The sequence below is a fragment of the Acartia tonsa genome, chromosome 8 (assembly GCF_053477335.1).
Source record: "Acartia tonsa isolate MP-2025a chromosome 8, ASM5347733v1, whole genome shotgun sequence".
Lineage (NCBI taxonomy): Eukaryota > Metazoa > Arthropoda > Copepoda > Calanoida > Acartiidae > Acartia > Acartia tonsa.
Window position 1 is genome coordinate 4,021,016 of NC_137267.1, and position 27,634 is coordinate 4,048,649.

The window sequence follows — 27,634 nt, forward strand, 5'->3', positions numbered from 1 at the left end:
ATCGTGAACAGGGATAAGGGATAGGAAACCTGGCCATAAATTAGGTCTCGGCCTGGTTTTGAAAGGGATCATGCAACTTTTACCATTTGCCTAATTTAATGACCTTACTGGCGGATGGCTCATATTGGCTACCGCTCTAAACCAATAGTGTTCTGTGATTTGGGCTTGTTTTGTATCAACCAATCACCAATTGGCGGCGCCAATTGGTGATTGGTTGATACAAAACAAGCCCAAATCACAGATGGCGGAAATTTTAGAAGCAGACAATTATAGAAAAAATAATGATTTCGTCTGCTACGAAAAAATAAATATAAATGGTGTTAGATCACATTAGTTTAATTATTAAATCTGCTTAGTGTTAAACATTAAAAAAGGGCCATATAGAAAAAACAAAAATAACGGGATTATTTTTTTGGAAAGAAGGTAGCTACGAATTTTCATTTGGTAGTTTATAAATTAGATGTTGTATTTTGAATTTTAAAAATTTAGTACGGAATTGAAACAACACCTTAACAATAATTTTTGTACAATACAACACAGTACAGATATATCATTACATTATAGTTCCAAAGAACTTGATAGAATGTTACCCAAGTGCATATTTATTTATTTATTTTGAATTTTAATTAGCAATGAAATTTTCAAATAAAATTTTTACTCATTAATAAAAATGCAAATACTACAAACTAAAATCTGTCTGAGGGAAACCCAACGATAGCTTTCTGACAGTTCAAATTACCAAAGTAAAAGATAAAAAATTTTGGGAGAGAAAAAACTTCATTTTAACAAAAGCCATTAATATATAGGCTTATAAAAAGTTATGTTTTTTACTTTAAACTAGCTACCTGAATTTGATTCTATACTTTATCTACACACACGATAGCCTGATATCTAGTTGCCGAATGTGTACGCAGTTTCCTGAGTGTTTCCTCATCCTAGCTCAATATTTACTACTAGCTAAAAAAGCTTCAAACTTCAAAAAAAAAAAAAATTTAAAAAATTCAAATTTATAATGTATATTGTATAAATCGTTTACACATTCAAATTTTGATTTTTTTAAGGGAAGTTTGAAGATTTGTAGCTAGTAGTAAATATTGAGCGAGGATGAGGAAACACCCAGGAAACTGCGTACACTTTCGGCAACTAGATATCAGGCTATCACACACACACACACAGCTTTTTCATTAGCATTTTATACGAACCACTGCGCTATCCCAAAACTGGTTTATTAGGCTAGAAATAGGCCTAGGCTTGAAATAGGCCTGAAATAATATTTTCCTACGTTTCCCATCCCTTATCCCTGATCGTGAAGATTTACAGTTGACTGCCTACTTGAAGTAAATATTCTGAAATGAAATTTGTTCTAGATTATATTCCATCACTATGATGTCTCTATGTATGTCTGTCTGTAATAGTTTCTTATTAATATTCTCCTTCTTTTATTTTGTTGAATTTTTGGATTTTAGAAATGCACTTACTTTTATAAGCTAAGTATACATTTATAACGTTACAGGTTTAAATTCTATCAAAAACTTTTATGCAGTGTATTTTGTAATTTGTTATGGATTAAGGTCATTTATACACCATTGCATTTGAAATAGACAAAATTATATTTTTAGTAACAGTCCAACCTCTAATCAACTCTACTTTCTTGAGAGCGCATCAAACAGTCATCTCTCCTCACCTGAATCTTTCAAAATGGCGCCAACTGATGAAAGTCGTCTTCACCCATGTGCCTGGAGCTCCGAGGGCACGGCAGCCACCTCGCAACCTCTCAGCACTTCTAGCAATACATTGTCAGACTTGAGTTATAGAAATTATGACCAAAGAAACCAGGTAAAATTAAATTGATTAGAAAAATGTAACGCAAATGTGTCTATCCATATGAGAATACTTAATGGCCCTAATCCGGCTTAACTACACAGCACCTAATATAACCTAACCTAACTTGATATAAAGTAATAAACATACAGACAAAAATTCAATTTATTTTTTTAAAAGGGGGTTAGTGTGCTCACTAAGGGACTTAAAGGGAAATTCCCTATTATTTTGGCCTAAAATACCTTTCTAATCATACATTTAAATTTCAGGAACCTAATCCATGCCTTCCATCCGAACAGAACAAAACAGCTGAAGATTTTTCCGCAGCTGTTTCTTCCAAACTATGTGATCTCAACACCAACACTAACTGTGATAATAAAGTTGCCAAAGATTATGATTGTAATAATACTCATAAAAATGATCTTGACTGCTCAGTTGAAGCAAGTGATACAGTATTACAAGTTAATAATAAAAATAATGATGATGTAGAGAAATTTAAGCCAATAAGTGATGCTAGAGATAATGTTAATAATGAAATTATTATTGAAACTATGGAAAAGCAAGAAGATAAATATAAAGATAACTCAGAAAATGTTAAAGATACTAATTATCAAGTTAATGATGGCAATAACAAGAAAATGAATAAGACTGAAACAGGGTAAGATTTGCATTGCCTAAGCAGTGCTTTCACGTAAAAAGGCCTGTTGAGCTTTGATACCTACCCCATCTTATTTTTAAACTAAATTGAGAATAAAGAGGAAGGGAAGGGGTAGTAGTTTTTACATAAGTCTAACTCCTGCCTGGGGCCCAGTCACTTCAGTGCCTTAACCCATAGAAGTTACCAAGTACTCAATATTTACCTAACCTTAACTGACCAAAATTAATAAAAACATAAATTTTATTAAGTATCCAAACTTTTCCAACAATTATTTTTATCATTTCATGAAAGTTGGGGGAAAGGGTGGTATTTTTGGTCCACTGAAGATTTAAAACATTTTTTCAAGAATGTCTTTTTAGATACATTTGAAATATGAAACATTTTCTGTTTACACATGACGTAAATACTGTAGAAATGTAAACTAATATATTCTCTAGGGTAACATCAAACAAACTTTTTTTTTGAGAAGAAAAGGAATACGGAAAATATTATATATAAGATATAAGCAAAATACTTCTTAAATAAATTATTAAATAGTTTAAAGTTTTGGCATGATTGAGAGTACAGTACTACAGGTTTCGAAACTTTGGAGAACATTTTGATTTTGAATGTCATCTCCCTTCCTAAATTTTTGCAGTAATTAATTTACTAGAATCATATAAATGCAAAAATAAAAAAAAATGCATTCATTTAAAAAGAAACTTTCTGATGTACATATGTGTTTTAAATTTATTTCTTACAAGAAGGAGCCGATAGGATTAATTTAATCTTTCCATATATATAAAATAGCAGCTACGCCCCTAGAGGCCTCTAGTTGTCTTTTAGGAGGCAGGAAAAGAACTCGATAACCCAATTTTTTAAATTTACATGTAAAGAGAAAATAAAAAATTTTTTTTTGGGGGTGATTACTTTTTTCTAGGGGCGTTTCTCTCGGTAGGATGGTGGCACCCTCCTTCAAAATAGTTACAAACCTTTCCAGTACCTATAACAAGCTACCCTGTAAAGGAGAACCCAATCGGTTCAATGTTTTGCAAGATACTTTGCTACAAACAAACAAAATTTCTTTATATCATAGCCAATAGGATAAGAAATTAAAATTGTACATTTTCAAATCTTTTTCTCCATGAAGCAAACATCTTGTGCGTGTTTTTTTCAAATAAATTTACATACATTTGTCGTCCTACTATTTCTACTCTAATTTTTTTCAAATTCTTGACAAATATCCAGTGATAGGACTATAGAATATGATAGTTATTTCTCGCATCGTATTATAAACGGCTTTACGCGGATATAGAATGTACAATTGTAAGATTAAAACTAGTTTTTTTAGCCCCGAGGTGCCGAAGGCACTGGCTAAAAAAACTGGTTTTAATCATATGATTGTACATTTTTATATTCGTAGAAAGCTGGATATAATACGATGCTAGACATAGTTTTTTCGTATGGATGAGAACCGGTACCTATCCACCGGATTCGAATAAATACGAGAAAATGATTTACTTATAATTTCACATTAACACCTTCTTGTTGAGCAGGGATCTAATGGGATAAGACAGTGGCCGGTAAATTGATGTACATCCCCAATGATGATACATAAAATTATCTTTACTTCAGATTAAAGTTAGTGGTTGACACTTTTGAACACACAACTTAATGATCCACCTGATCAAAATTCACTAAAGTCCCAAAAGTTGTTTAGCCAACGAATATGAAAACGTTATTAAAAAACTTTGGGGAATAGAGAAATAAACAGCTTATTGTCCCCTCTCCCTCTACTTGTTAAGCACTGAAAATCATCCCACTTTATTAAAAGCGAAGCTTTTCTATAATTAGGGTCGGCCCTTACGTCCGTCCGTCACAAACGGACAGCTTTTTTCGTTAATTTAGGCATGTTAGAATTGTCCTATTGATTTCAAACTTTGCATGTTAACTTTCCTGTTATAGTTAGGTACGATTTAGAAACCGTAGCTAATCTATAATCATTACCAGAATGTCCGTACGTCCATTTTTTTTTACTTTTTTAACAACTCATTTTTATGTGATATAATAATCCGATTGATCTGATTTTTGGTATACTGATTCCTGGGACAACAAAGTACAATCTTTTAAGCAAAGCAACTCTATAATCAAGTACTAAAGTTGTAAGTATGTCCATTATTCTGTATCAAGCAGTTTTTCAACAATTTTACTTACAATTTTGCTTCGATTCTTATACATTTATATTCTGATTATTCAGTTTTGACATTATACAAGTGTTAATGTCCGTTTGTCTTACCGTTTCAGTGCTTCGCTTTTATGGATGTTGTCATCCTTGTTTTTAAAAGAGATTAAAATAGGGGTTAGGTAATAGGTAGGGGGTTTTGTGGTTGTATTTCGTTTTTTTATCACTTTAGGTCAGGATAGGTTAGGTTATATTGGATACTGGTCAGGGAACCGCAGCAGGTATAGTCCCCGCAGTAGTTATTCTAATGAAATAATTCTAGCGTTTGTCGTATCTGTTGTTTGTCGCCTTTAGAAAAAAATCTAGAGTTTGTTATATTCTAGCGTTTGTCGCATTCTAGCGTTTGTCGTATCTAGCACTTGTCGTGTCTAGGGTTTGTCTGTCTAGCGTTTGTCGCATCTACTGTTTCACGTATCTAGGGTTTGACGTAGTACCGAAATAACTACCCCCTCCCTTATTTTTCATTTATTTAAAAAATAAAGGAGCCCCCGTTGACTAATCCACTAATTGTTTTATTGTTTTAATTAGAAAGCAAAATTTGCTAGGTCTTAAACGTACTACATCGCCGTCAACTTCTTTTTTATGCTTTGTTGTAATCTTTAAAACTTTTTAACATTTAACCTTAAACCTTATTCTTTTGCTCCTGAGTTTTATAAAAAAAGCACTAAATTTTTTATTTTTCCATTCACTTAAGTACATCTGTATATTTTATATTTAGTTTTTTTGTATAGGGCTTGATCCTTTCACCGCATGTTCCTAGGGTTACTAATTAAAAATTGTTGACTTTATAACTTTAGCTTGCACTCTATGTTTGCGTTAGATCCTGCCTCTAGCAACATATTCTTATGTTTATTATTTAGTATCAATGATTTATATAAACTTATGCTATATGTAAATATTCTTAATCTGTCATTATCACTGTATTTTAATATGTTGACTGAAATAAATATTTGATGTTGATGATGTTGACTAAAAGATGTTTACTGTTTTGTTTGATGTATACCCACGTCTTTGGCAAAAATGAAATTGTACTTTTTTACACTTTATGTTTTTTGCTTTCTGTAATATTTTAAATCTATAAATACCCTTTCTTAGAAATATGTTACATAAAATCTATTATAAAACAATATCCGAATTTTCATTAGGTATTTCATATTTTAATATAAATCTATGGTTTAAAAATATTAAACCAAATGTAATTTTATACAATATTATATACTATTGACATATTATATACATTAAGATATATAAGTTGGAAAGAATTTTAATGTTAGAGGGAGATTTGAAATCTGCATCAAATTTTAAGGATTTTTTTTAGAAAATTCGTTTTTTGTATAATTCTTTATCTAAAAGCGAAAATACCATTTAAGTTAATTAATTTTGCAATCTGTAATTTGTGGATTGAAAATTAATTGGAGAAGCTTAAGTGTCGCACATCATTCAACCAATTAGAGCGCAGGTAGTTTCCAATCCACCTATCCTATTGGTCAAAATTTATGAACTCAAATTGTATTTCCACTTTTAGATAAAAAATTATACAAAAAACGAATTTTATGAAAAATCCTTAAAATTTAATGCAGATTTTAACCCTTAACAGTCAGGCCTTTTGCCGCACCTTAATCAGTTAGGGGAGGGGGCGTTTCCCATTTGAGCTAAGGGGCTAAAAAATTTTGTGCATGTCCCCTGTTTGGTAATAAATTTCCGACCTTAAGTGAGTCAAAGTCAATTTTCGCTTCCTTCCCCCTTTTAATTAATAACCTTTGTTTTTAGGTCCTTTTTTACTTTTTAAAATTTCAAACGGCTGTAATTTTTTATTTTTTAAGCTAGAAGAAATTTTTTTTGCAGAAAATGTTTATCTTTATGTAAATTTTTTGTTAGAAATATCAAAACATAAATTTTAGTGAACGCAGCTGTACTTGGCAGCTGCCAGCCGCCGCAGTCGGCAGTTGGCAGTCGGCGGAAAACAGCGTCAGATCTTTATGAAATTTTAATACGTTATGTAGACATGTAAGAAAAGCTTTAGTTTAAAATTAGTTTATGTCAAAAATTGCGGCCACAGGAGCCTTTTAAAGATTTCTGGAGACCTGCAGGATCAGGACCTGCAGGATCATACCTGGAACCTGAAATTGACTTGAACACGTGTATTTAATATGAGTATGTTCTACTAGAGGATATTTTAGTATTTTGGTAGGATAAAATGCTTTGTTTAAGTCAAAAAAATATTTTTGCTCTTTTTACCTGGATGACCCTGCCATGTTTGCTGGCATCTTGTGCCCGCCAGGATGGAGATATTAACAAAATTCCAACTCTCAGTTATGTGTCATACCCATACTTAAAAAGTCACGCAGTTTGAGCTCTTTATCTTTCACACACAGAAAATGAGATAGAAAAAAACGTAAGGGGGGGCGTTCAACGCCCCCCCCCCCACCGTTAAGGGTTAAATCTCCCTACAACAATAAAATTCCTTGCAACTTATATATCCTAATGTACATTATTAGTGTTTTGTTGAATTTTTTTGGTCATTTATTATTTCAATATGTACTTAAGAAGGAACCTATTAGGGTTTGAGACAAAGAAATATAAAAATCTTCCTTTTACACCATGAGAATGTCATAGAACTAAAACTAATTATTTCTATCTATTTTTAGGACCAACGGTAATTGCTCTCATATAAAAGAAAACCCCTTGCCAAACCATAACCAATCATGGCAAAAAGAATTTAATATCCAATCAGAAACCTCAGAAACAAATTTCATCCAATCAAAAATAAGCAACAGTAATAGTGACCAATCACCTTTCATCAATAGTCTACCCAATGACCAATCAGAACCAAGCTTTGATAAAAACGCGCCAAAACCTGAGAGAAAGTTGCCAAAGTTGGCACTGGTGACATCTGGCGGGGGATTTAGAGCTATGATTGCATATAGTGGAGTTTATAAGGTAATATTAAAAAATGAAGATTAGCTAGAGTTATCCATTTTTACAACATATAAGCAATTATATAAAAAAAATCATCCTTGTTTATTATGAAAAAGATTAAATAAGATTACTTTAAGTTATGTACATTTTTTTTCAATTACAGTAATTGAAAAATTATATAATACTTCTTTTTTTATATTTTATAATACTGGATGAAACTGTTTCTGCTTTGTGAATAAAATATTTGGTAATTTATCCAAAATAGAAATTGTATAATAAATTGCTTTGGTAAGAAAAATTATCAAAAACCTGACAAATATTTTCAATAAATCACTAAATAAGTCATTTTCTATGAATTTAGTTTAAGCACTTAATGTTATTCCAGCAGCAGTAAAAATCCCCCTCCCCAAAAATAGTTATAAACCTTCCCGGGACCTATGAGAAGCTATCCTGTAAATGAAAAACATATCGGTTAGCGAGATCCCTCAGTTCAAACAAAAATCCTGTTACTTTATTATAGGGATTCTAACTTTTAAATAAGAAATTGAATATTTTAGGCTCTCCATGACTCTGGACTGATAGATTGTTTCCATTATGCAGGTATTCATATCTAATTGACTTACAATATGAAAGTCAAATCATTTATTACACTTTGCTTGAAGATTGCTGTAACAAATAAATACCATTAAGAAACGTTAGTAGAAAATTTGTACATCCATTTTAAACTTGCTGATTTCTATACATTTTTCATAAATTCATTTCTACTTTGTTTAGACTTATAAAGTTTGACACTCTACAAATATTAATGTTCGACTTTCTTGATTTTAAAGCTTTGTTTTTATCGATGTTATCAACCTTGTTAATTTGATACCATTAGACCTTAGCAAAGTATTCTATAATACAAAAAAAACTTTTAAAGTCGATTTCTTTAACAGAAAAAGCGTTTAATAAATTTTAAGATTATCAACCTATTTAAATTTTATTTACAAACTTTAACTAGTGGAATGGTTAATAGATTTTATCCTTGAATCACATTCCCTCAAATACCAAAGTATTGAATTCAGATATAATAATAAATATTATATGAGAGAGAGAGGAATATTTTATTAAATTTTCTTTGACATGTGTCTTTGGAAAATATGGTTTTAATCTACATATTATGTGCAGTGACATAGATATAGATTTTTTTGAAATATTAATTTTAGTTATAAAAAACTACTTTTCCCCCCTTTATATTCAAATTAGAAAGGAAGGAAGATAATTAAAAAAAATTGGGTATAGTCCTTTCCATGACATCGCTCCATATGGAGCGATGATTTTAATTGATCGCCTCTTATGACAAGGGGCGATGTATTGGCTCCTTGAAAGGAGCGATTTAATAGCCCCATATAACAAGAGGCGATGTTATGACTCCTTGAAAGGAGCGATTTAATAGCCCCTTGCCCTAAGAGGCGATTAAATGATCCTTTATCGCTCCTTTATCGCCCCTTCTAAAGAGGAGATGATATGTCCTCTTATCCCAAGGGGCTATTTAATTAAATATCGCCTCTTCATGGCCCCTTCACTATTATATATATCTTAGTCCCTTGATGGCCCCTACATCGCTCCTACATCGCTCCTCCATCGCTCCTTCTCCAAATTTATATTAGATTGTACTTTGATGGCCCCTACATTGCCCCTCCATCGCTTCTACATCGCCCCTTCATCGCTCCTTCTTCAAATTTATATTACATTGTACTTTGATGGCCCCTACATCGCCCCTCCATCGCTCCTACATCGCCCCTCCATCGCTCCTACATCGCCCCTTCATCGCTCCTTCTTCAAATTTATATTACATTGTACTGTGATGGCCCCTACATCGCTCCTACATCGCTCCTTCATCGCTCCTACATCGCCCCTTCATCGCTCCTTCTCCAAATTTATATTACATTGCAACTTGATGGCCCCTACATCGCTGCTACATCGCTCCTACATCGCCCCTCCATCGCTCCTTCATCGCTCCTTCATCGCTCCTTCTCCAAATTTATATTAAATTGTACTGTGATGGCCCCTACATCGCTCCTACATCGCTCCTTCATCGCTCCTACATCGCCCCTTCATCGCTCCTTCTCCAAATTTATATTACATTGCAACTTGATGGCCCCTACATCGCTCCTCCATCGCTCCTTCATCGCTCCTACATCGCCCCTTCATCGCTACTTCTCCAAATTTATATTACATTGCAACTTGATGGCCCCTACATCGCTCCTCCATCGCCCCTTAATAGCCCCTTACCTTAATTTATATAACAAAGCTCCTATATGGCCTCTCTATCGCCCCTTAATAGCCACTTACCTTAATTTATATAACATAGCCCCTACATAGCCTCTCAATCGCCCCTTAATAGCCCCTTACCTTAATTTATATAACATAGCCCTACATAGCCTCTCCATCGCCCCTTAATAGCCCCTTACCTTAATTTATATAGCATAGCCCCTACATAGCCTCTCCATCGCCCCTTAATAGCCCCTTACCCTAATCTATATAACATAGCCCCTACATAGCCCCTTCATCGCTCCTTCTCCAAATTTATATTACATTGTACTTTGATGGCCCCTACATCGCCCCTACATCGCTCCTCCATCGCTCCTTCATCGCTCCTACATCGCCCCTTAATAGCCCCTTACCTAAATTTATATAACAAAGCTCCTATATAGCCTCTCCATCGCCCCTTAATAGCCCCTTACCTTAATTTATATAACATAGCCCCTACATAGCCTCTCAATCGCCCCTTAATAGCCCCTTACCTTAATTTATATAACATAGCCCTACATAGCCTCTCCATCGCCCCTTAATAGCCCCTTACCTTAATTTATATAGCATAGCCCCTACATAGCCTCTCCATCGCCCCTTAATAGCCCCTTACCCTAATCTATATAACATAGCCCCTACATAGCCTCTCCATCGCCCCTTAATAGCCCCTTACCTAAATTTATATAACAAAGCTCCTATATAGCCTCTCCATCGCCCCTTAATAGCCCCTTACCTTAATTTATATAACATAGCCCCTACATAGCCTCTCAATCGCCCCTTAATAGCCCCTTACCTTAATTTATATAACATAGCCCTACATAGCCTCTCCATCGCCCCTTAATAGCCCCTTACCTTAATTTATATAGCATAGCCCCTACATAGCCTCTCCATCGCCCCTTAATAGCCCCTTACCCTAATCTATATAACATAGCCCCTACATAGCCCCTTCATCGCTCCTTCTCCAAATTTATATTACATTGTACTTTGATGGCCCCTACATCGCCCCTACATCGCTCCTCCATCGCTCCTTCATCGCTCCTACATCGCCCCTTAATAGCCCCTTACCTAAATTTATATAACAAAGCTCCTATATAGCCTCTCCATCGCCCCTTAATAGCCCCTTACCTTAATTTATATAACATAGCCCCTACATAGCCTCTCAATCGCCCCTTAATAGCCCCTTACCTTAATTTATATAACATAGCCCTACATAGCCTCTCCATCGCCCCTTAATAGCCCCTTACCTTAATTTATATAGCATAGCCCCTACATAGCCTCTCCATCGCCCCTTAATAGCCCCTTACCCTAATCTATATAACATAGCCCCTACATAGCCTCTCCATCGCCCCTTAATAGCCCCTTACCTAAATTTATATAACAAAGCTCCTATATAGCCTCTCCATCGCCCCTTAATAGCCCCTTACCTTAATTTATATAACATAGCCCCTACATAGCCTCTCAATCGCCCCTTAATAGCCCCTTACCTTAATTTATATAACATAGCCCTACATAGCCTCTCCATCGCCCCTTAATAGCCCCTTACCTTAATTTATATAGCATAGCCCCTACATAGCCTCTCCATCGCCCCTTAATAGCCCCTTACCCTAATCTATATAACATAGCCCCTACATAGCCTCTCCATCGCCCCTTAATAGCCCCTTACCTAAATTTATATAACAAAGCTCCTATATAGCCTCTCCATCGCCCCTTAATAGCCCCTTACCTTAATTTATATAACATAGCCCCTACATAGCCTCTCAATCGCCCCTTAATAGCCCCTTACCTTAATTTATATAACATAGCCCTACATAGCCTCTCCATCGCCCCTTAATAGCCCCTTACCTTAATTTATATAGCATAGCCCCTACATAGCCTCTCCATCGCCCCTTAATAGCCCCTTACCCTAATCTATATAACATAGCCCCTACATAGCCCCTTCATCGCTCCTTCTCCAAATTTATATTACATTGTACTTTGATGGCCCCTACATCGCCCCTACATCGCTCCTCCATCGCTCCTTCATCGCTCCTACATCGCCCCTTAATAGCCCCTTACCTAAATTTATATAACAAAGCTCCTATATAGCCTCTCCATCGCCCCTTAATAGCCCCTTACCTTAATTTATATAACATAGCCCCTACATAGCCTCTCAATCGCCCCTTAATAGCCCCTTACCTTAATTTATATAACATAGCCCTACATAGCCTCTCCATCGCCCCTTAATAGCCCCTTACCTTAATTTATATAGCATAGCCCCTACATAGCCTCTCCATCGCCCCTTAATAGCCCCTTACCCTAATCTATATAACATAGCCCCTACATAGCCCCTTCATCGCTCCTTCTCCAAATTTATATTACATTGTACTTTGATGGCCCCTACATCGCCCCTACATCGCTCCTCCATCGCTCCTTCATCGCTCCTACATCGCCCCTTAATAGCCCCTTACCTAAATTTATATAACAAAGCTCCTATATAGCCTCTCCATCGCCCCTTAATAGCCCCTTACCTTAATTTATATAACATAGCCCCTACATAGCCTCTCAATCGCCCCTTAATAGCCCCTTACCTTAATTTATATAACATAGCCCTACATAGCCTCTCCATCGCCCCTTAATAGCCCCTTACCTTAATTTATATAGCATAGCCCCTACATAGCCTCTCCATCGCCCCTTAATAGCCCCTTACCCTAATCTATATAACATAGCCCCTACATAGCCTCTCCATCGCCCCTTAATAGCCCCTTACCTAAATTTATATAACAAAGCTCCTATATAGCCTCTCCATCGCCCCTTAATAGCCCCTTACCTTAATTTATATAACATAGCCCCTACATAGCCTCTCAATCGCCCCTTAATAGCCCCTTACCTTAATTTATATAACATAGCCCTACATAGCCTCTCCATCGCCCCTTAATAGCCCCTTACCTTAATTTATATAGCATAGCCCCTACATAGCCTCTCCATCGCCCCTTAATAGCCCCTTACCCTAATCTATATAACATAGCCCCTACAAAGCCTCTCCATCGCCCCTTAATAGCCCCTTATATCCTCCTTCAAAACAGTTATACACCTTCCCAGGATCTATTGGAAGCTACCCTATAAAGGAGAACCATATCGGTTCTGCAGTTAGCGATCTTCTTTGATACATACAGACAATGATCCTGTTACTTTTTATAAGGATTAAAAATAAAATGGCCTAAAGCCATCTCATTACCCATAGGAAGCTTCACTGTAAAGGAGAACCATGTTGGTTTAGTGGTTAGCAAGGTACAGACAGACATACATACAGACAAAGATCCTGTTACTTTATTATAAGGATTAAAATAAAATAGTTATTAACCTCCCCAGGACCTATGAGAAGCTACCCTATTAAGGAGAACGATCTCAGGACCTATAGGAATCTTCACTGTAAAGGAGAACCATATTGGTTCAGCGGTTAGCAAGATCCTTCGGTACAGACAGACATTCATACATACAGACAAAGATTCTGTTAATTTATTTTAAGAAATACAGATAAAATTGTTATAAACCTTTCCAGGCCTAAAACCATCTCAGGACCTAATTTCTCGACAACTCGAGTTAAGTTACTATATTATTTTTACAATGTTTAACTTATCTGTTATTATTGGCTGACGAAAAGTTTGGGCAAAAAAAAAGATTTATTCTTCAATGAAATATCTCTCCAGTATAATTTTGGCAAGTGCTAATTTATTAAGAATAAAGTTTACCAAAAAATCTCATTGTCATTTCGCCAGGGAGGATTGGGATAGTTCCCAAAGTGTTATAAGTTGGCTTATCCAAGAGTGCTGTCTAGTCTCCAAAGTTTTATAATACCGTTTTCTTATTCGTTAGATTAACAACCTTGGGGACTTTTTATTGTTTAGTGATTGTTTAGTTCATTAAGTTGAGTGTCTAAATGTTTCAACCACTAATTCTAAACTAAAGAAGGGGTAATTTTGTGAATCATCAATGGGAATAATTAATATATAAACATACATATATATAAAGTGTTTTTTTTATGAGAACATTTTTGAAAGCAATTTTACCCTACTTATAGTTATCAGAATTTAATGGCTTATTCTCTTCGTTTTTTATAACCATTAACAGAAAAGCAAAAAAATATTTCAGTTTTTATTTAAAAAGTACAGTAAATTCAAAATTTCAAAACATGGGTGTCAACATCTAAAATAGTTATTTCTCGCATCGTATTATAAACGGCTTTCCGCGGATATAGAAAGTACAATTATGAGATTAAAACTAGTTTTTTTAGCCCCGAGGTGCCGAAGGCACCGGCTAAAAAAACTGGGTTTAATCTTATGATTGTACATATCTATATTCGTAGAAAGCTGGATATAATACGATGCTAGACATAGTTTTTTCGTATGGATGAGAACCGGTTCCTATCCACCGGATTCAAATGAATACGAGAAATGGTTTTAGCGCATTTTTCTAATGCTCAAATCTTCTACCCTTTCCAAGAATGGAGGGAGTACATTGGGGGGCCAGTATTCCCTCCCTGGTTGAGATATGGCCTTCAAATTTCAAAATGTTCTAGTACATGTCACAAATAGTATCTATATAAATTTTTAGCTCTATATCTCAACTTTGAAGCGTTTTGCAGCCATTCTTGCAAAGGTAGATTATAAGAAAAATGCACTAAAACCATTTTTAGATGTTGACACCTAAGATTTAAATTTTTTAATTTACTGTACTTTTTGAATAAAAACTGAAATATTTTTTGCTTTTCTATTAAAGGTTATAAAAAAAGAAGAGAATAAGCCATTAATCATTAAATTCTGATAACTATAAGTAAGGTAAAATTGCTTTCAAAAAAGTTCTCATAAAAAAAACACACTGTATATATGTATATATATCATTTTATCGACACTCGTCTTATCCCTGTAGATCTCTGATTATCAGAGCATTTTTGAAATATTTGCTGCTTATTTTTTGGCTGCCTTTGGCAAAATAATTTTTTTTCATAAAAAATGTATACAAAATTATCGTATTAATTTGGTAAATATATCATTGCACTTGAATTATTTTTAAGTCACTAACGGCTAATCCCATAGATGACCCTAGGAGTACTTTAATGAATAGATGTGGTGGAGAGGGGGGGGGGAGGGGGAAGGTTAAGAATTTAAGGGAAGTGATACCTTCCGGGGGCTGAAAGTGTTGGTCCCCTCCCCAAAATGAAAACTTTTCCTGCGAGTAAAATAAGCTTCAATGTAAAGGAGAAGCATATCGGTTCAGTTGATACTGATAAACATCCTGTTACTTTAATGTAAATATTAGTTTAAGGATAGTCTGTATAATCTCAGGGAGAAAGGAAACATTAGGCAATTTTTACAATAGTCTCCAAAGTTTTATAATGAAGTTTTCTTATTCGTTGGCTCAAAACTTTGGGGACTTTTGTCATATTTTGGTTGTAGTGTTGCAATTTTGTGTATCGTTATTAGGGAAGGATAAAAATTTATCGGCCATTGTCTTATTCCTTTAGATCCTCGGTATAATCAACTGAATAACAGTTCCAACAACAAAAATTAAGATATTGCTTCGCTTTTTATGGACAAATATCCTGTTATTTTATTATAAGGAAAAAAAATAAACTATCTTAAAATCATCTCAGGACTCAGCGGTTAGCAAGATCCTACGATATAGACAGACAGACATACATCATATCGGTTTAGGAGCAAACGAGATCCTTTGCTACAGACAAAAAAAACTTTGTATATCGACTAGCGGCTACGCCCCCAGCATCTATTGGCTCTGTATTCAAAGGGGAATGAATAAAAGCCTAAAACCTTCCCAGGACTTAAAATAGAATAGCCTAAAACCATCCCTCGACTTAAAATAAAATAGCCTAAAGCCATTACAAGACAAATATTAAGCTTACCTGAAATAGAAAGCGCAATCTGTTTAGTAGTTATTGAGATCTTAAGTTTCAGAACAGAAAGCCTTACTAACGTGGACAAACGCAGGATATTTCGGACAAATGTCGGAGTGGACATTATATAAGTAAAACGCAGAAGTGTCTATAATATCTTAAAAATTAGGTTTCAACAACATTTGTCTAGTTATTTCTACACAGGTTAGGTTAGGTTAAGATATAAATATACAAATAAGCCCCCTGCAGGGGTTAGGCATATAAAAAAACATATTTGACAGTTGTAAACAATGTGAGAAAAAAATATGTTTTAGTTTAATGAAATGTTCTATCTGTTTCAAACCTTTGCCTTTCGATAGAACTTACCTACTTTGGAAAACTGTCAGACTGATTTTAAAATTTCAGTCTGTGAGAAAAGATATTCAAGATTTTTTTTTTGTTTTGAAAGATTTTTATTTTATAAATAAAATTAAAGACACTCCTGCGTTTTACATAAGCAATGTCCACTCCGACGATTGTCCCATTCCTAGGTTTGTCCACTCCAACGTTTGTTTATGTTTTACTACTTTATATAATAGGATAATATGTATTCTTCTTTTATATTTCTCTTTTCTTATTCACTTGCAGCTGCGCTCTTTTTAATGTAAGGAGGCAGAAAAATAGCCTAAACCAATTAGGGGCTTAAATCTGAAAATGAAATAGCAAAAAACCATCCCATGACCTATGTGAAGCTTCCCTTAAATGGAGAATTTAGTCAGTTTATGAAATTTTTAAGCTTCAGACCAAAAAAAATACTTTTTTTGTTAAAAGAGAAACTTTTCTACAATTAGGGTTAGTCCTTTCGTCATTGCTCTTCTCATTAAGTTAAGCATGTGGTTTTCTCTGCTATTGTTAAAGATAGACTGTTGAGATTTTTAGTGAATATTCCCATGACATATGTATATCCAGTCTATAAATTATTTTGTCTGTCTCTCAATTATGCTTCAAAAGACTTAGGTTTCGTGATAATCTTTGAGTAATAGCATATTCTCTTAAAGTCTGCTCTATAACTTACTTTGTCTGTTTGTCCATTATATGATCCTTATTCAATATTCTATTTAACTAAAAAATTTCATTCTCTTAGTTTATTTTTTTTTCTTTATTTCATTATGTTATTATATTATTTATATTTATTTTATTAATTCATTATATTTTCATTATAATTTTCCTTTTTAAATGTGAAACTTTTCTATAGTAAGGATTGGTTTGTCCGTACGTCCAAACGGTAAGACGACATTTTCTTTAATTTAGACATGTTATAAATATCCTATCGATTTCAAACTTTGCAGAATGATTTCTATAACAGTTGGGTACAATACTATATTCATTACTAGAAAGTATGTACGTCCATTTTTTTTGTATAATATCATTGTCCCATTCATCTGGGTTTTGGAGTAATGTTTCTTAGGACAACAAGGTTTAGTATTATAATCAAATACTAAAAATAAAATTATGCCCTTTTACTATATTCTATACTAGCAGATTCGCCCCTAGCCTCTAGGGGCTTTACCCCAAGAGGTGATAAAAAATTTTTTTGGCGAAATTCGTAATAGGACCAAGAAAATCTTCAGCAAAAAAAAAAATGGGGGGGGATTTTTTTGTTTTTGGGGGGGTTGGGGGTATCCCACCCCCCAAGAAAATAGCCTAAAACCACCACAGGACCAGTAGGTATAATCCCTGAATAGTAGAATATAATCGGTTCAGTGGTTACCGAGATCTTAAGGGACTGACAGACAGACGGACAAACAGACAGACAGACGGATGGACAGACATCATTCTACTTTGTATTATGGATTTACGCTAATTTTAACAAAATTTATGTTTGACCTCCTGATTTTAGAGCTTTGCTTTTGTGAATGTTGTTATCCTTGTTATCTTGCTTTTTTTTCCTTTTTCATAACCTATTATATAAAGTAGTAATCTTTTTTTGTCTGTAGAAAAGCTAACCGCTGAACCTATATGGTTCTCCTTTACAGTGAAGCTTCTTTTAAGTTCATAGAGGGTTTATAATTATTTCGAGGGAGGGTATCTCCACCCTCCCAGAAAATTCACCCCAAGAAAAATATTACCCCATCCCCTCAAAAAATCTTTTTAACTTTTTAAAAGCAAAGCTTTTCTATATTAAGGATCAGTCCGTACGTCCGTAACGGTTAGCTATTTTCGTTAATTTAGGCATGTGATTCCTGTAGTAGAAAGGTACGATTTAGAAAGTCTATAATCATTATCAGAATATCCGTACGTCCATTTTAAGCATACTAATTATTAACTTACAACAAATTTTTATGTATCAAAATTATCCGATTAATCTGATTTCTGGGATACTGATTCCTAGGACAACAAAATAGAATGTTATAAGCGAATCATATCTATAAACAAGTCCAAAAAATGTGAGTACGTCCTTAAGCATTTTCCTGCATGTAAGCAATTTCTCAATAAATTTACTTACAATTTTGTTTCGAATTTTAAATTTATGTTCTGACTATTCAGTTCTGACATTCTACATTATTAATGTTCATTAAACTTTTTTCTACCGTTTCAGAGCTTTGCTTTTATAAATGTTGTCATCCTTGTCATCCTTTTAAAACTTAAATTTAAAACTGTAGAGGGTCACATTCCTTCCTTACCTTAATGCCCTACCTTCTATAATGAAGGGGCAATACAATTACAGAGGCTGTACAGGAGCCATAAAGGGCCTATGTTATATAAATTAAGGTAAGGGGCGATGAAGAGGCTATGAAGGGGCTATGTTATATAAATTAAGGTAAGAGGCTATTAAGGGGCGATGGAGAGGCTATGTAGGGGCTATGTTATATAATTAAGGTAAGGGGCGATGGAGATGCTTTGTAGGGCCTATGTTATATAAATTAAGGTAAGAGGCTATTAAGGGGCGATGGAGAGGCTATGTAGGGGCTATGTTATATAAATTAGGGTAAGGGGCTATTTAGGGACGATGGAGAGGCTATGTAGGGGCTATGTTATATATATTAAGGTAAGGATTATATAAATTAAGGTAAGAGGCTATTAAGGGGCGATGGAGAGGCTATGTAGGGGCTATGCTATATAAATTAAGGTAAGGGGCTATTAAGGGGCGATGGAGAGGCTATGTAGGGCTATGTTATATAAATTAAGGTAAGGGGCTATTAAGGGGCGATGGAGAGGCTATGTAGGGCTATGTTATATAAATTAAGGTAAGGGGCTATTAAGGGGCGATTGAGAGGCTATGTAGGGGCTATGTTATATAAATTAAGGTAAGGGGCTATTAAGGGGCGATGGAGAGGCTATATAGGAGCTTTGTTATATAAATTTAGGTAAGGGGCTATTAAGGGGCGATGGAGAGGCTATGTAGGGGCTATGTTATATAGATTAGGGTAAGGGGCTATTAAGGGGCGATGGAGAGGCTATGTAGGGGCTATGCTATATAAATTAAGGTAAGGGGCTATTAAGGGGCGATGGAGAGGCTATGTAGGGGCTATGCTATATAAATTAAGGTAAGGGGCTATTAAGGGGCGATGGAGAGGCTATGTAGGGCTATGTTATATAAATTAAGGTAAGGGGCTATTAAGGGGCGATTGAGAGGCTATGTAGGGGCTATGTTATATAAATTAAGGTAAGGGGCTATTAAGGGGCGATGGAGAGGCTATATAGGAGCTTTGTTATATAAATTTAGGTAAGGGGCTATTAAGGGGCGATGGAGAGGCTATGTAGGGGCTATGTTATATAGATTAGGGTAAGGGGCTATTAAGGGGCGATGGAGAGGCTATGTAGGGGCTATGCTATATAAATTAAGGTAAGGGGCTATTAAGGGGCGATGGAGAGGCTATGTAGGGCTATGTTATATAAATTAAGGTAAGGGGCTATTAAGGGGCGATTGAGAGGCTATGTAGGGGCTATGTTATATAAATTAAGGTAAGGGGCTATTAAGGGGCGATGGAGAGGCTATATAGGAGCTTTGTTATATAAATTTAGGTAAGGGGCTATTAAGGGGCGATGTAGGAGCGATGAAGGAGCGATGGAGGAGCGATGTAGGGGCGATGTAGGGGCCATCAAAGTACAATGTAATATAAATTTGGAGAAGGAGCGATGAAGGGGCTATGTAGGGGCTATGTTATATAGATTAGGGTAAGGGGCTATTAAGGGGCGATGGAGAGGCTATGTAGGGGCTATGCTATATAAATTAAGGTAAGGGGCTATTAAGGGGCGATGGAGAGGCTATGTAGGGCTATGTTATATAAATTAAGGTAAGGGGCTATTAAGGGGCGATTGAGAGGCTATGTAGGGGCTATGTTATATAAATTAAGGTAAGGGGCTATTAAGGGGCGATGGAGAGGCTATATAGGAGCTTTGTTATATAGATTAGGGTAAGGGGCTATTAAGGGGCGATGGAGAGGCTATGTAGGGGCTATGCTATATAAATTAAGGTAAGGGGCTATTAAGGGGCGATGGAGAGGCTATGTAGGGCTATGTTATATAAATTAAGGTAAGGGGCTATTAAGGGGCGATTGAGAGGCTATGTAGGGGCTATGTTATATAAATTAAGGTAAGGGGCTATTAAGGGGCGATGGAGAGGCTATATAGGAGCTTTGTTATATAAATTTAGGTAAGGGGCTATTAAGGGGCGATGGAGAGGCTATGTAGGGGCTATGTTATATAGATTAGGGTAAGGGGCTATTAAGGGGCGATGGAGAGGCTATGTAGGGGCTATGCTATATAAATTAAGGTAAGGGGCTATTAAGGGGCGATGGAGAGGCTATGTAGGGCTATGTTATATAAATTAAGGTAAGGGGCTATTAAGGGGCGATTGAGAGGCTATGTAGGGGCTATGTTATATAAATTAAGGTAAGGGGCTATTAAGGGGCGATGGAGAGGCTATATAGGAGCTTTGTTATATAAATTTAGGTAAGGGGCTATTAAGGGGCGATGGAGAGGCTATGTAGGGGCTATGTTATATAGATTAGGGTAAGGGGCTATTAAGGGGCGATGGAGAGGCTATGTAGGGGCTATGCTATATAAATTAAGGTAAGGGGCTATTAAGGGGCGATGGAGAGGCTATGTAGGGCTATGTTATATAAATTAAGGTAAGGGGCTATTAAGGGGCGATTGAGAGGCTATGTAGGGGCTATGTTATATAAATTAAGGTAAGGGGCTATTAAGGGGCGATGGAGAGGCTAATAGGAGCTTTGTTATATAAATTTAGGTAAGGGGCTATTAAGGGGCGATGGAGAGGCTATGTAGGGGCTATGCTATATAAATTAAGGTAAGGGGCTATTAAGGGGCGATGGAGAGGCTATGTAGGGGCTTTGTTATATAAATTAAGGTAAGGGGCTATTAAGGGGCGATGGAGAGGCTATGTAGGGGCTATGTTATATAAATTAAGGTAAGGAGCTATTAAGGGGCGATGGAGAGGCTATGTAGGGGCTTTTTTATATAAATTAAGGTAAGGGGCTATTAAGGGGCGATGTAGGAGCGATGAAGGAGCGATGGAGGAGCGATGTAGGGGCGATGTAGGGGCCATCAAAGTACAATGTAATATAAATTTGGAGAAGGAGCGATGAAGGGGCTATGTAGGGGCTATGTTATATAGATTAGGGTAAGGGGCTATTAAGGGGCGATGGAGAGGCTATGTAGGGGCTATGCTATATAAATTAAGGTAAGGGGCTATTAAGGGGCGATGGAGAGGCTATGTAGGGCTATGTTATATAAATTAAGGTAAGGGGCTATTAAGGGGCGATTGAGAGGCTATGTAGGGGCTATGTTATATAAATTAAGGTAAGGGGCTATTAAGGGGCGATGGAGAGGCTATATAGGAGCTTTGTTATATAAATTTAGGTAAGGGGCTATTAAGGGGCGATGTAGGAGCGATGAAGGAGCGATGGAGGAGCGATGTAGGGGCGATGTAGGGGCCATCAAAGTACAATGTAATATAAATTTGGAGAAGGAGCGATGAAGGGGCTATGTAGGGGCTATGTTATATAGATTAGGGTAAGGGGCTATTAAGGGGCGATGGAGAGGCTATGTAGGGGCTATGCTATATAAATTAAGGTAAGGGGCTATTAAGGGGCGATGGAGAGGCTATGTAGGGCTATGTTATATAAATTAAGGTAAGTGGCTATTAAGGGGCGATAGAGAGGCCATATAGGAGCTTTGTTATATAAATTAAGGTAAGGGGCTATTAAGGGGCGATGGAGGAGCGATGTAGGGGCCATCAAGTTGCAATGTAATATAAATTTGGAGAAGTAGCGATGAAGGGGCGATGTAGGAGCGATGAAGGAGCGATGGAGGAGCGATGTAGGGGCCATCAAGTTGCAATGTAATATAAATTTGGAGAAGGAGCGATGAAGGGGCGATGTAGGAGCGATGAAGGAGCGATGTAGGAGCGATGTAGGGGCCATCACAGTACAATTTAATATAAATTTGGAGAAGGAGCGATGAAGGAGCGATGTAGGAGCGATGGAGGGGCGATGTAGGAGCGATGGAGGGGCGATGTAGGGGCCATCAAAGTACAATGTAATATAAATTTGGAGAAGGAGCGATGAAGGGGCGATGTAGGAGCAATGAAGGAGCGATGAAGGAGCGATGTAGGGGCCATCACAGTACAATTTAATATAAATTTGGAGAAGGAGCGATGTAGGAGCGATGGAGGGGCGATGTAGGGGCCATCAAAGTACAATGTAATATAAATTTGGAGATGGAGCGATGAAGGAGCGATGGAGGGGCGATGTAGGAGCAATGGAGGGGCGATGTAGGGGCCATCAAAGTACAATGTAATATAAATTTGGAGAAGGAGCGATGAAGGGGCGATGTAGGAGCGATGAAGGAGCGATGTAGGAGCGATGTAGGGGCCATCACAGTACAATTTAATATAAATTTGGAGAAGGAGCGATGAAGGAGCGATGGAGGAGCGATGGAGGGGCGATGTAGGAGCGATGAAGGAGCGATGTAGGAGCGATGTAGGGGCCATCACAGTACAATTTAATATAAATTTGGAGAAGGAGCGATGAAGGAGCGATGTAGGAGCGATGAAGGGGCGATGTAGGAGCGATGTAGGGGCCATCAAAGTACAATGTAATATAAATTTGGAGAAGGGGCGATGGAGGAGCGATGTAGGGGCCATCAAGTGGGATGTTATATAAATTAAGGTAAGGGACTACGGAGGGGCGATGGAGAGGCTATGAAGGAGCCATCATGGGGCTATAGTATAGCCTCTTATCATAAGAGGCGATATTAACGCCCCTTCAAAGGAGCTATTAAGAGGCCATGAAGGAGCTATAGCATAGCCTCTTATCATAAGGGGCGATATGAACGCTCCTTAAAAGGGGCTTTCACATCGCTCCATATGATAAGAGGCTATGCTATAGCTCCTTGAAGGAGCTATAGAAAATCATCGCCCCATATGGAGCGATGTCATGGAAAGGACTATACCCAAAAAATTTAAATGAAACTATACTATGATCCTATTTCTTTTACTAGCGGCTACGCCCCTAGAGGCCTCTAGTGGCACTTTAAATGTTTTTTTTATATTTAAAATATGTCTATATTGCGTTTGACGTTTATGTTTGTGTTGAACTCTCTTTCTAAAATCGAGAACGTAAAAAAAAAAATTTCTAGGGGCAATTTCTCTTGGGAGGGTGGTAAGACTCTCCACGGAAATAGTTAAAAACCTTCCCGGGACCTATGAGAATCTACCCTGTTAAGGAGAACCCGATCGGTTCAGCGGTTAGCGAGATCCTTTGGTACAGACACACAGATACACAGACACACAAACAGACAAACATCCTGTTACTTTAGTATAAGGATTTATTAGCCCTTTTACATAATTAACTAAAGACACAAACATTTTCTTGAGGATATTAACCCTCCTAAACCTCTTCACTTACATCCTATCCTATCCCCCCCCCCGCTCCAACTGATTTTAAATAGAGAAATGACAAGAAGAGTTGCATCATTCCTATTCCAATCCACAAACTCATATGTGTATTGGTATTATGTAAAGTATGGAAAAACGGGAAATTCAAAAATGTTATCGGAAAAGTGCATTAAAAATTAAAATTAAGAGATTCAGGGATAGGACAATGGAGTTAAAATTAAATTAATTCATCAATAATTTTTTGTAGATTTAGCTGTAAATTGTAGCAGAAAGAATGAGTTGTAGATTTATTTAAGCAAGTTTATGTCCTGTAAAAATTCCTTTACAAAATAACCCATATGAAAACAGCTTTCCGCGGACATAAAAATCTACAAATATAAGATTAAAACCAGTTTTGTTAGTCTAATCAAAATTTAATGAAAGTCCAAAAAGTTTTATAATAAAAACTTTTAGGACTAGTGTAAAAATCAGACCATTGTCTTCTTCCTTCCTGATAATAAGCCATTTATAACTTTTAGGTGCGTTGTCTGGCTCCTGTTGGTACCTAGCAACTCTTTACACCCATCCAAAATTTCCGAGGTATTTGAATTTTATAATTCAATAAGATTTTTTGTCTGAAGGTAAATATCTCGGAAACTATTAACCGATCGGTTTCCTCTATTTTAGAGAAGCTTCATAAAGGTCTTGCAGAATTGGGTGCAGCCACTAGTGATTATACAAACTACAAAAGTACATTGTGTACTGGGTAGTCCCGCAGGGGTAATTTAAAGGAAAAAACTCCCCACTCCCTATTTTTAATTTATTTAAATATATGGGGGGGGGGGGGGGTAGGGGGGGTCTATCAGTTCCCATTCAACACTATGTGAGAAAGCAACATATATTTTATACTCTAATTATACTTTATTTATCTCCAATTATATCTTTTAATTGAATTTAATTCCTACTTAATTCTCTGATGTCATACTTAATTCTTTTAAATTAATTAAGTTCTTGAAAGATTGTGATCAATATTTTGGATAGTTATCTGGTAGTCCAACAATGACTTGAAATTAGGAAGGATAAGGCATACCCATAACATTATTTTGCATCTCACTTTTCTGCTAGACTAAAATCAAGGAGTTTAAGTGTAATGTCATGGTCTGTCTCAGTTATGTTTATGATTTTATTTTGATAGAAAAAAATGTGTCACGGCACTCTGCGCTGTACCCCCAAAGTCTTTAAATGTAGCCAAAATAAGAAAAGTTGCGTTAGTTCTGCCACCTAAAATCCAAATAGCTTAACTTTTAAATGTCAGGTTCATTGTCCTATCCTATATCTCTGTCTTAACTAAATGCACCTTAGGCTTACTGTAAGTAAGTATGAGGGAGGGTTGCTTCACCCTACACCTTTCCTCACCATGTGAAAATGGCTATAATTATGTATATACCTAGTGGCGAGGCAGTGAACGAAATAATTGACGACCTCCGTGGATGTGTGGAGAGATACTGGCAGGTTCATCTCTCTCCTCCATGGTCTTCCAGGTTGATTTTATAGTTTTGATAGAATCATCCTATTGACTGAGTATCTTTGTGGGTGTGTGGAGAGATAATGGCAGGTTCATCTCTCTCCTCCATGGTTTTCCAGGTAGAGTTTATAGTTTTGATAGAATCATCCTATTGACTGTGGATCTTCATTGGTGTGTTGAGTTCTATTAGCAGGTCCATCATTTCCTTCGTGGTCTTCCAGGTATAGTTTAAAGTTTTGATAGAAATGTCCTATCAATTTTATGACTTAGTTTTTTTTTTTTTTAAATTTCCCTATATACCTTGAGACTCTACAAAGAATCCGAAAAAATGAGCCGTATGACGTCATAAAAGGGAGAGAAAAAGAGATGGATTGATTAACGTCACACGGCTCATTTTTTCAGACACTTTGTATAGTCTCTTGTTTCTATGCTTTGTTTTTTTTTAAATTCTAGTCCGATCATTATGCTAATTTAGGCTTGTTAGAATTGTCCTATCAATCGTAAACTTTGCATGATGATGATTACTGTAACAGTTAGGTACAATCTATAAAGCGGAGCAACTCTGTAATCGTTACCAGAAAGCCCCTACGTCCATTTGAAACAGTCTAAGAGTAGATATAACCATCCTATTGTTTTGAAACAGTTTCCTTTTTGTTTGTACCATTGTCTGATTTTAGAGCTTCGCGTAAATTGATGTTGCCATCCTTGTTTTTTTCTAGATATTTGAGAAAGATAGCAAAGAAGTATAAACAAGGACAACCAGTGGCATTCACAGATTTCTTTGGATATCTGGTTGGCGAACAACTTCTCCTTGGGGTAAGAATATTATTTAGGACTAAGCCCAATCTGTACCCCTTATGCACCACTTTTGATTCCTGTGACGTCATATAATGAGGGAGGTGAGAGGAGAAGTGGGAAAGAAGATCCCTAAAAAAGAGATGGAGAAACCCTCATTTTTATTACGTCTCAGGAATCAAAAAGGTACAGATTGGGCCTAGTAACGAAACTACTCTATAATTCAGAACAAGTCATTAGGACCCCTCTGGTTTATGGAATGCCTCATAATCGTAGATACCATATTAGTAAGAGTATATTAATGATGTGATTTATTATGTCTGTAAATGCTTTGCATATTTTTATTATTACTAAACCGATTTGAAAATAAATCTTGTCTCATCTTAAAGAGTTTTTAAAAGAACACCTTACATGTTGATTGATGACATCATCTAATAATCGATATATAATTACTTTGATGTTGCACCAGATTTTCATGTGCTCTAATAAAGTGATACTCCAAACGGGCTAAACCAACGATACTCCCCATCCAACCCCTGTATCTCATTCTCTCCTCTCCTACTCCAACTGGACGACCGAACTGATCAATAACAACAAAAATTTACAACAAAAAATATCCACGAATTTGTATATCCATAGTTGAGGCCAATTAATATGGACAGTTTTTATTCAATATGTTTATTAATCCTTATAATAAAGTAACAGGATGTTTGTTTGTGTATGTGTGTGTTTGTTTGTTTGTACCGAAGGATCTCGCTAACCGCTGAACCGAACAGGTTCACCTTTACAGGGTAGCTTCTCATAGGTCCTTGAGAGGTTTATAATTATTTTGGGGGAGGGTACCACCATCCTCCCAAAGGAAATCACCCCTAGAAAAATACCCCACCCTATTCAACTCCCCCCCCCCCCAAGTAACCCTAGAAGCCTCTAAGGGGGCGTAGCCGCTAGTATACATATATTTTAGTATAAAAGCAACGTGCTTAAAAGGATTCTCAAGCTTTTGATTATTTTAGTATAAGTGGGTGGGGGTCTCAATAGCTGGGGTTTATGTTAGATTAAGTAGTATAAGTTGAACGAGATAATTTTCCACATGAAAAACAACTTACACATACTTTTTCAGCGAATGAAAAGCCGGTTAAGTGAGCAGAGGGCTCACCTGGAGGTTGGCCAAGTACCTATGCCTCTCTACACATGTCTACACGTCAAGAAAAATGTTTCTGCTAAAATATTTCAGGTATATCTTCTTAACATTATTAACATGAGAAAAAATGTTTGCTTATTGTGCTTGACCTATGCATAGCTTCCCTGTGAAGAATGAAATAGAAAACATTTATATTTTGCAAGGAACTTTATTGTAAGTGTTAATCCAACGAATAAGATAATTTGTTTATAAAACTCTGTGTACTATTGAAAATTAAATTATATGCTTAATTCTAGGAATGGTACTAGTTTAACCTTTATGAGATTATATATATTTTACCCTTTTAGAAGGATATGCGCTAAATAATTATTAGATGAGTATACCAAAATAATGAATAATTAACCCTTTAGGAGTGGTAAGAGTTTAACCCTTATGAGTTGATATATATTTGTATTTAACCCCTTAGGAATGGTATGAGTTTAACCCTTTAGGA

General features: G+C 36.1%; 1 protein-coding gene across 1 annotated transcript in view; it reads left to right on the plus strand.

The window, feature by feature from the left end:
• LOC145325834 (uncharacterized) overlaps positions 1-27,634 on the plus strand; it is a 97,888-nt gene that overhangs the window by 27,002 nt on the left and 43,252 nt on the right. Inside the window, exons 11-18 of the mRNA XM_080168800.1 lie at positions 1,620-1,836; positions 2,091-2,479; positions 7,349-7,640; positions 8,177-8,219; positions 24,220-24,280; positions 25,132-25,221; positions 25,925-26,021; positions 27,121-27,234. Coding sequence (XP_080024926.1) covers positions 1,620-1,836; positions 2,091-2,479; positions 7,349-7,640; positions 8,177-8,219; positions 24,220-24,280; positions 25,132-25,221; positions 25,925-26,021; positions 27,121-27,234 — 1,303 coding nt within the window. The remainder of the gene's footprint in view (positions 1-1,619; positions 1,837-2,090; positions 2,480-7,348; positions 7,641-8,176; positions 8,220-24,219; positions 24,281-25,131; positions 25,222-25,924; positions 26,022-27,120; positions 27,235-27,634) is intronic.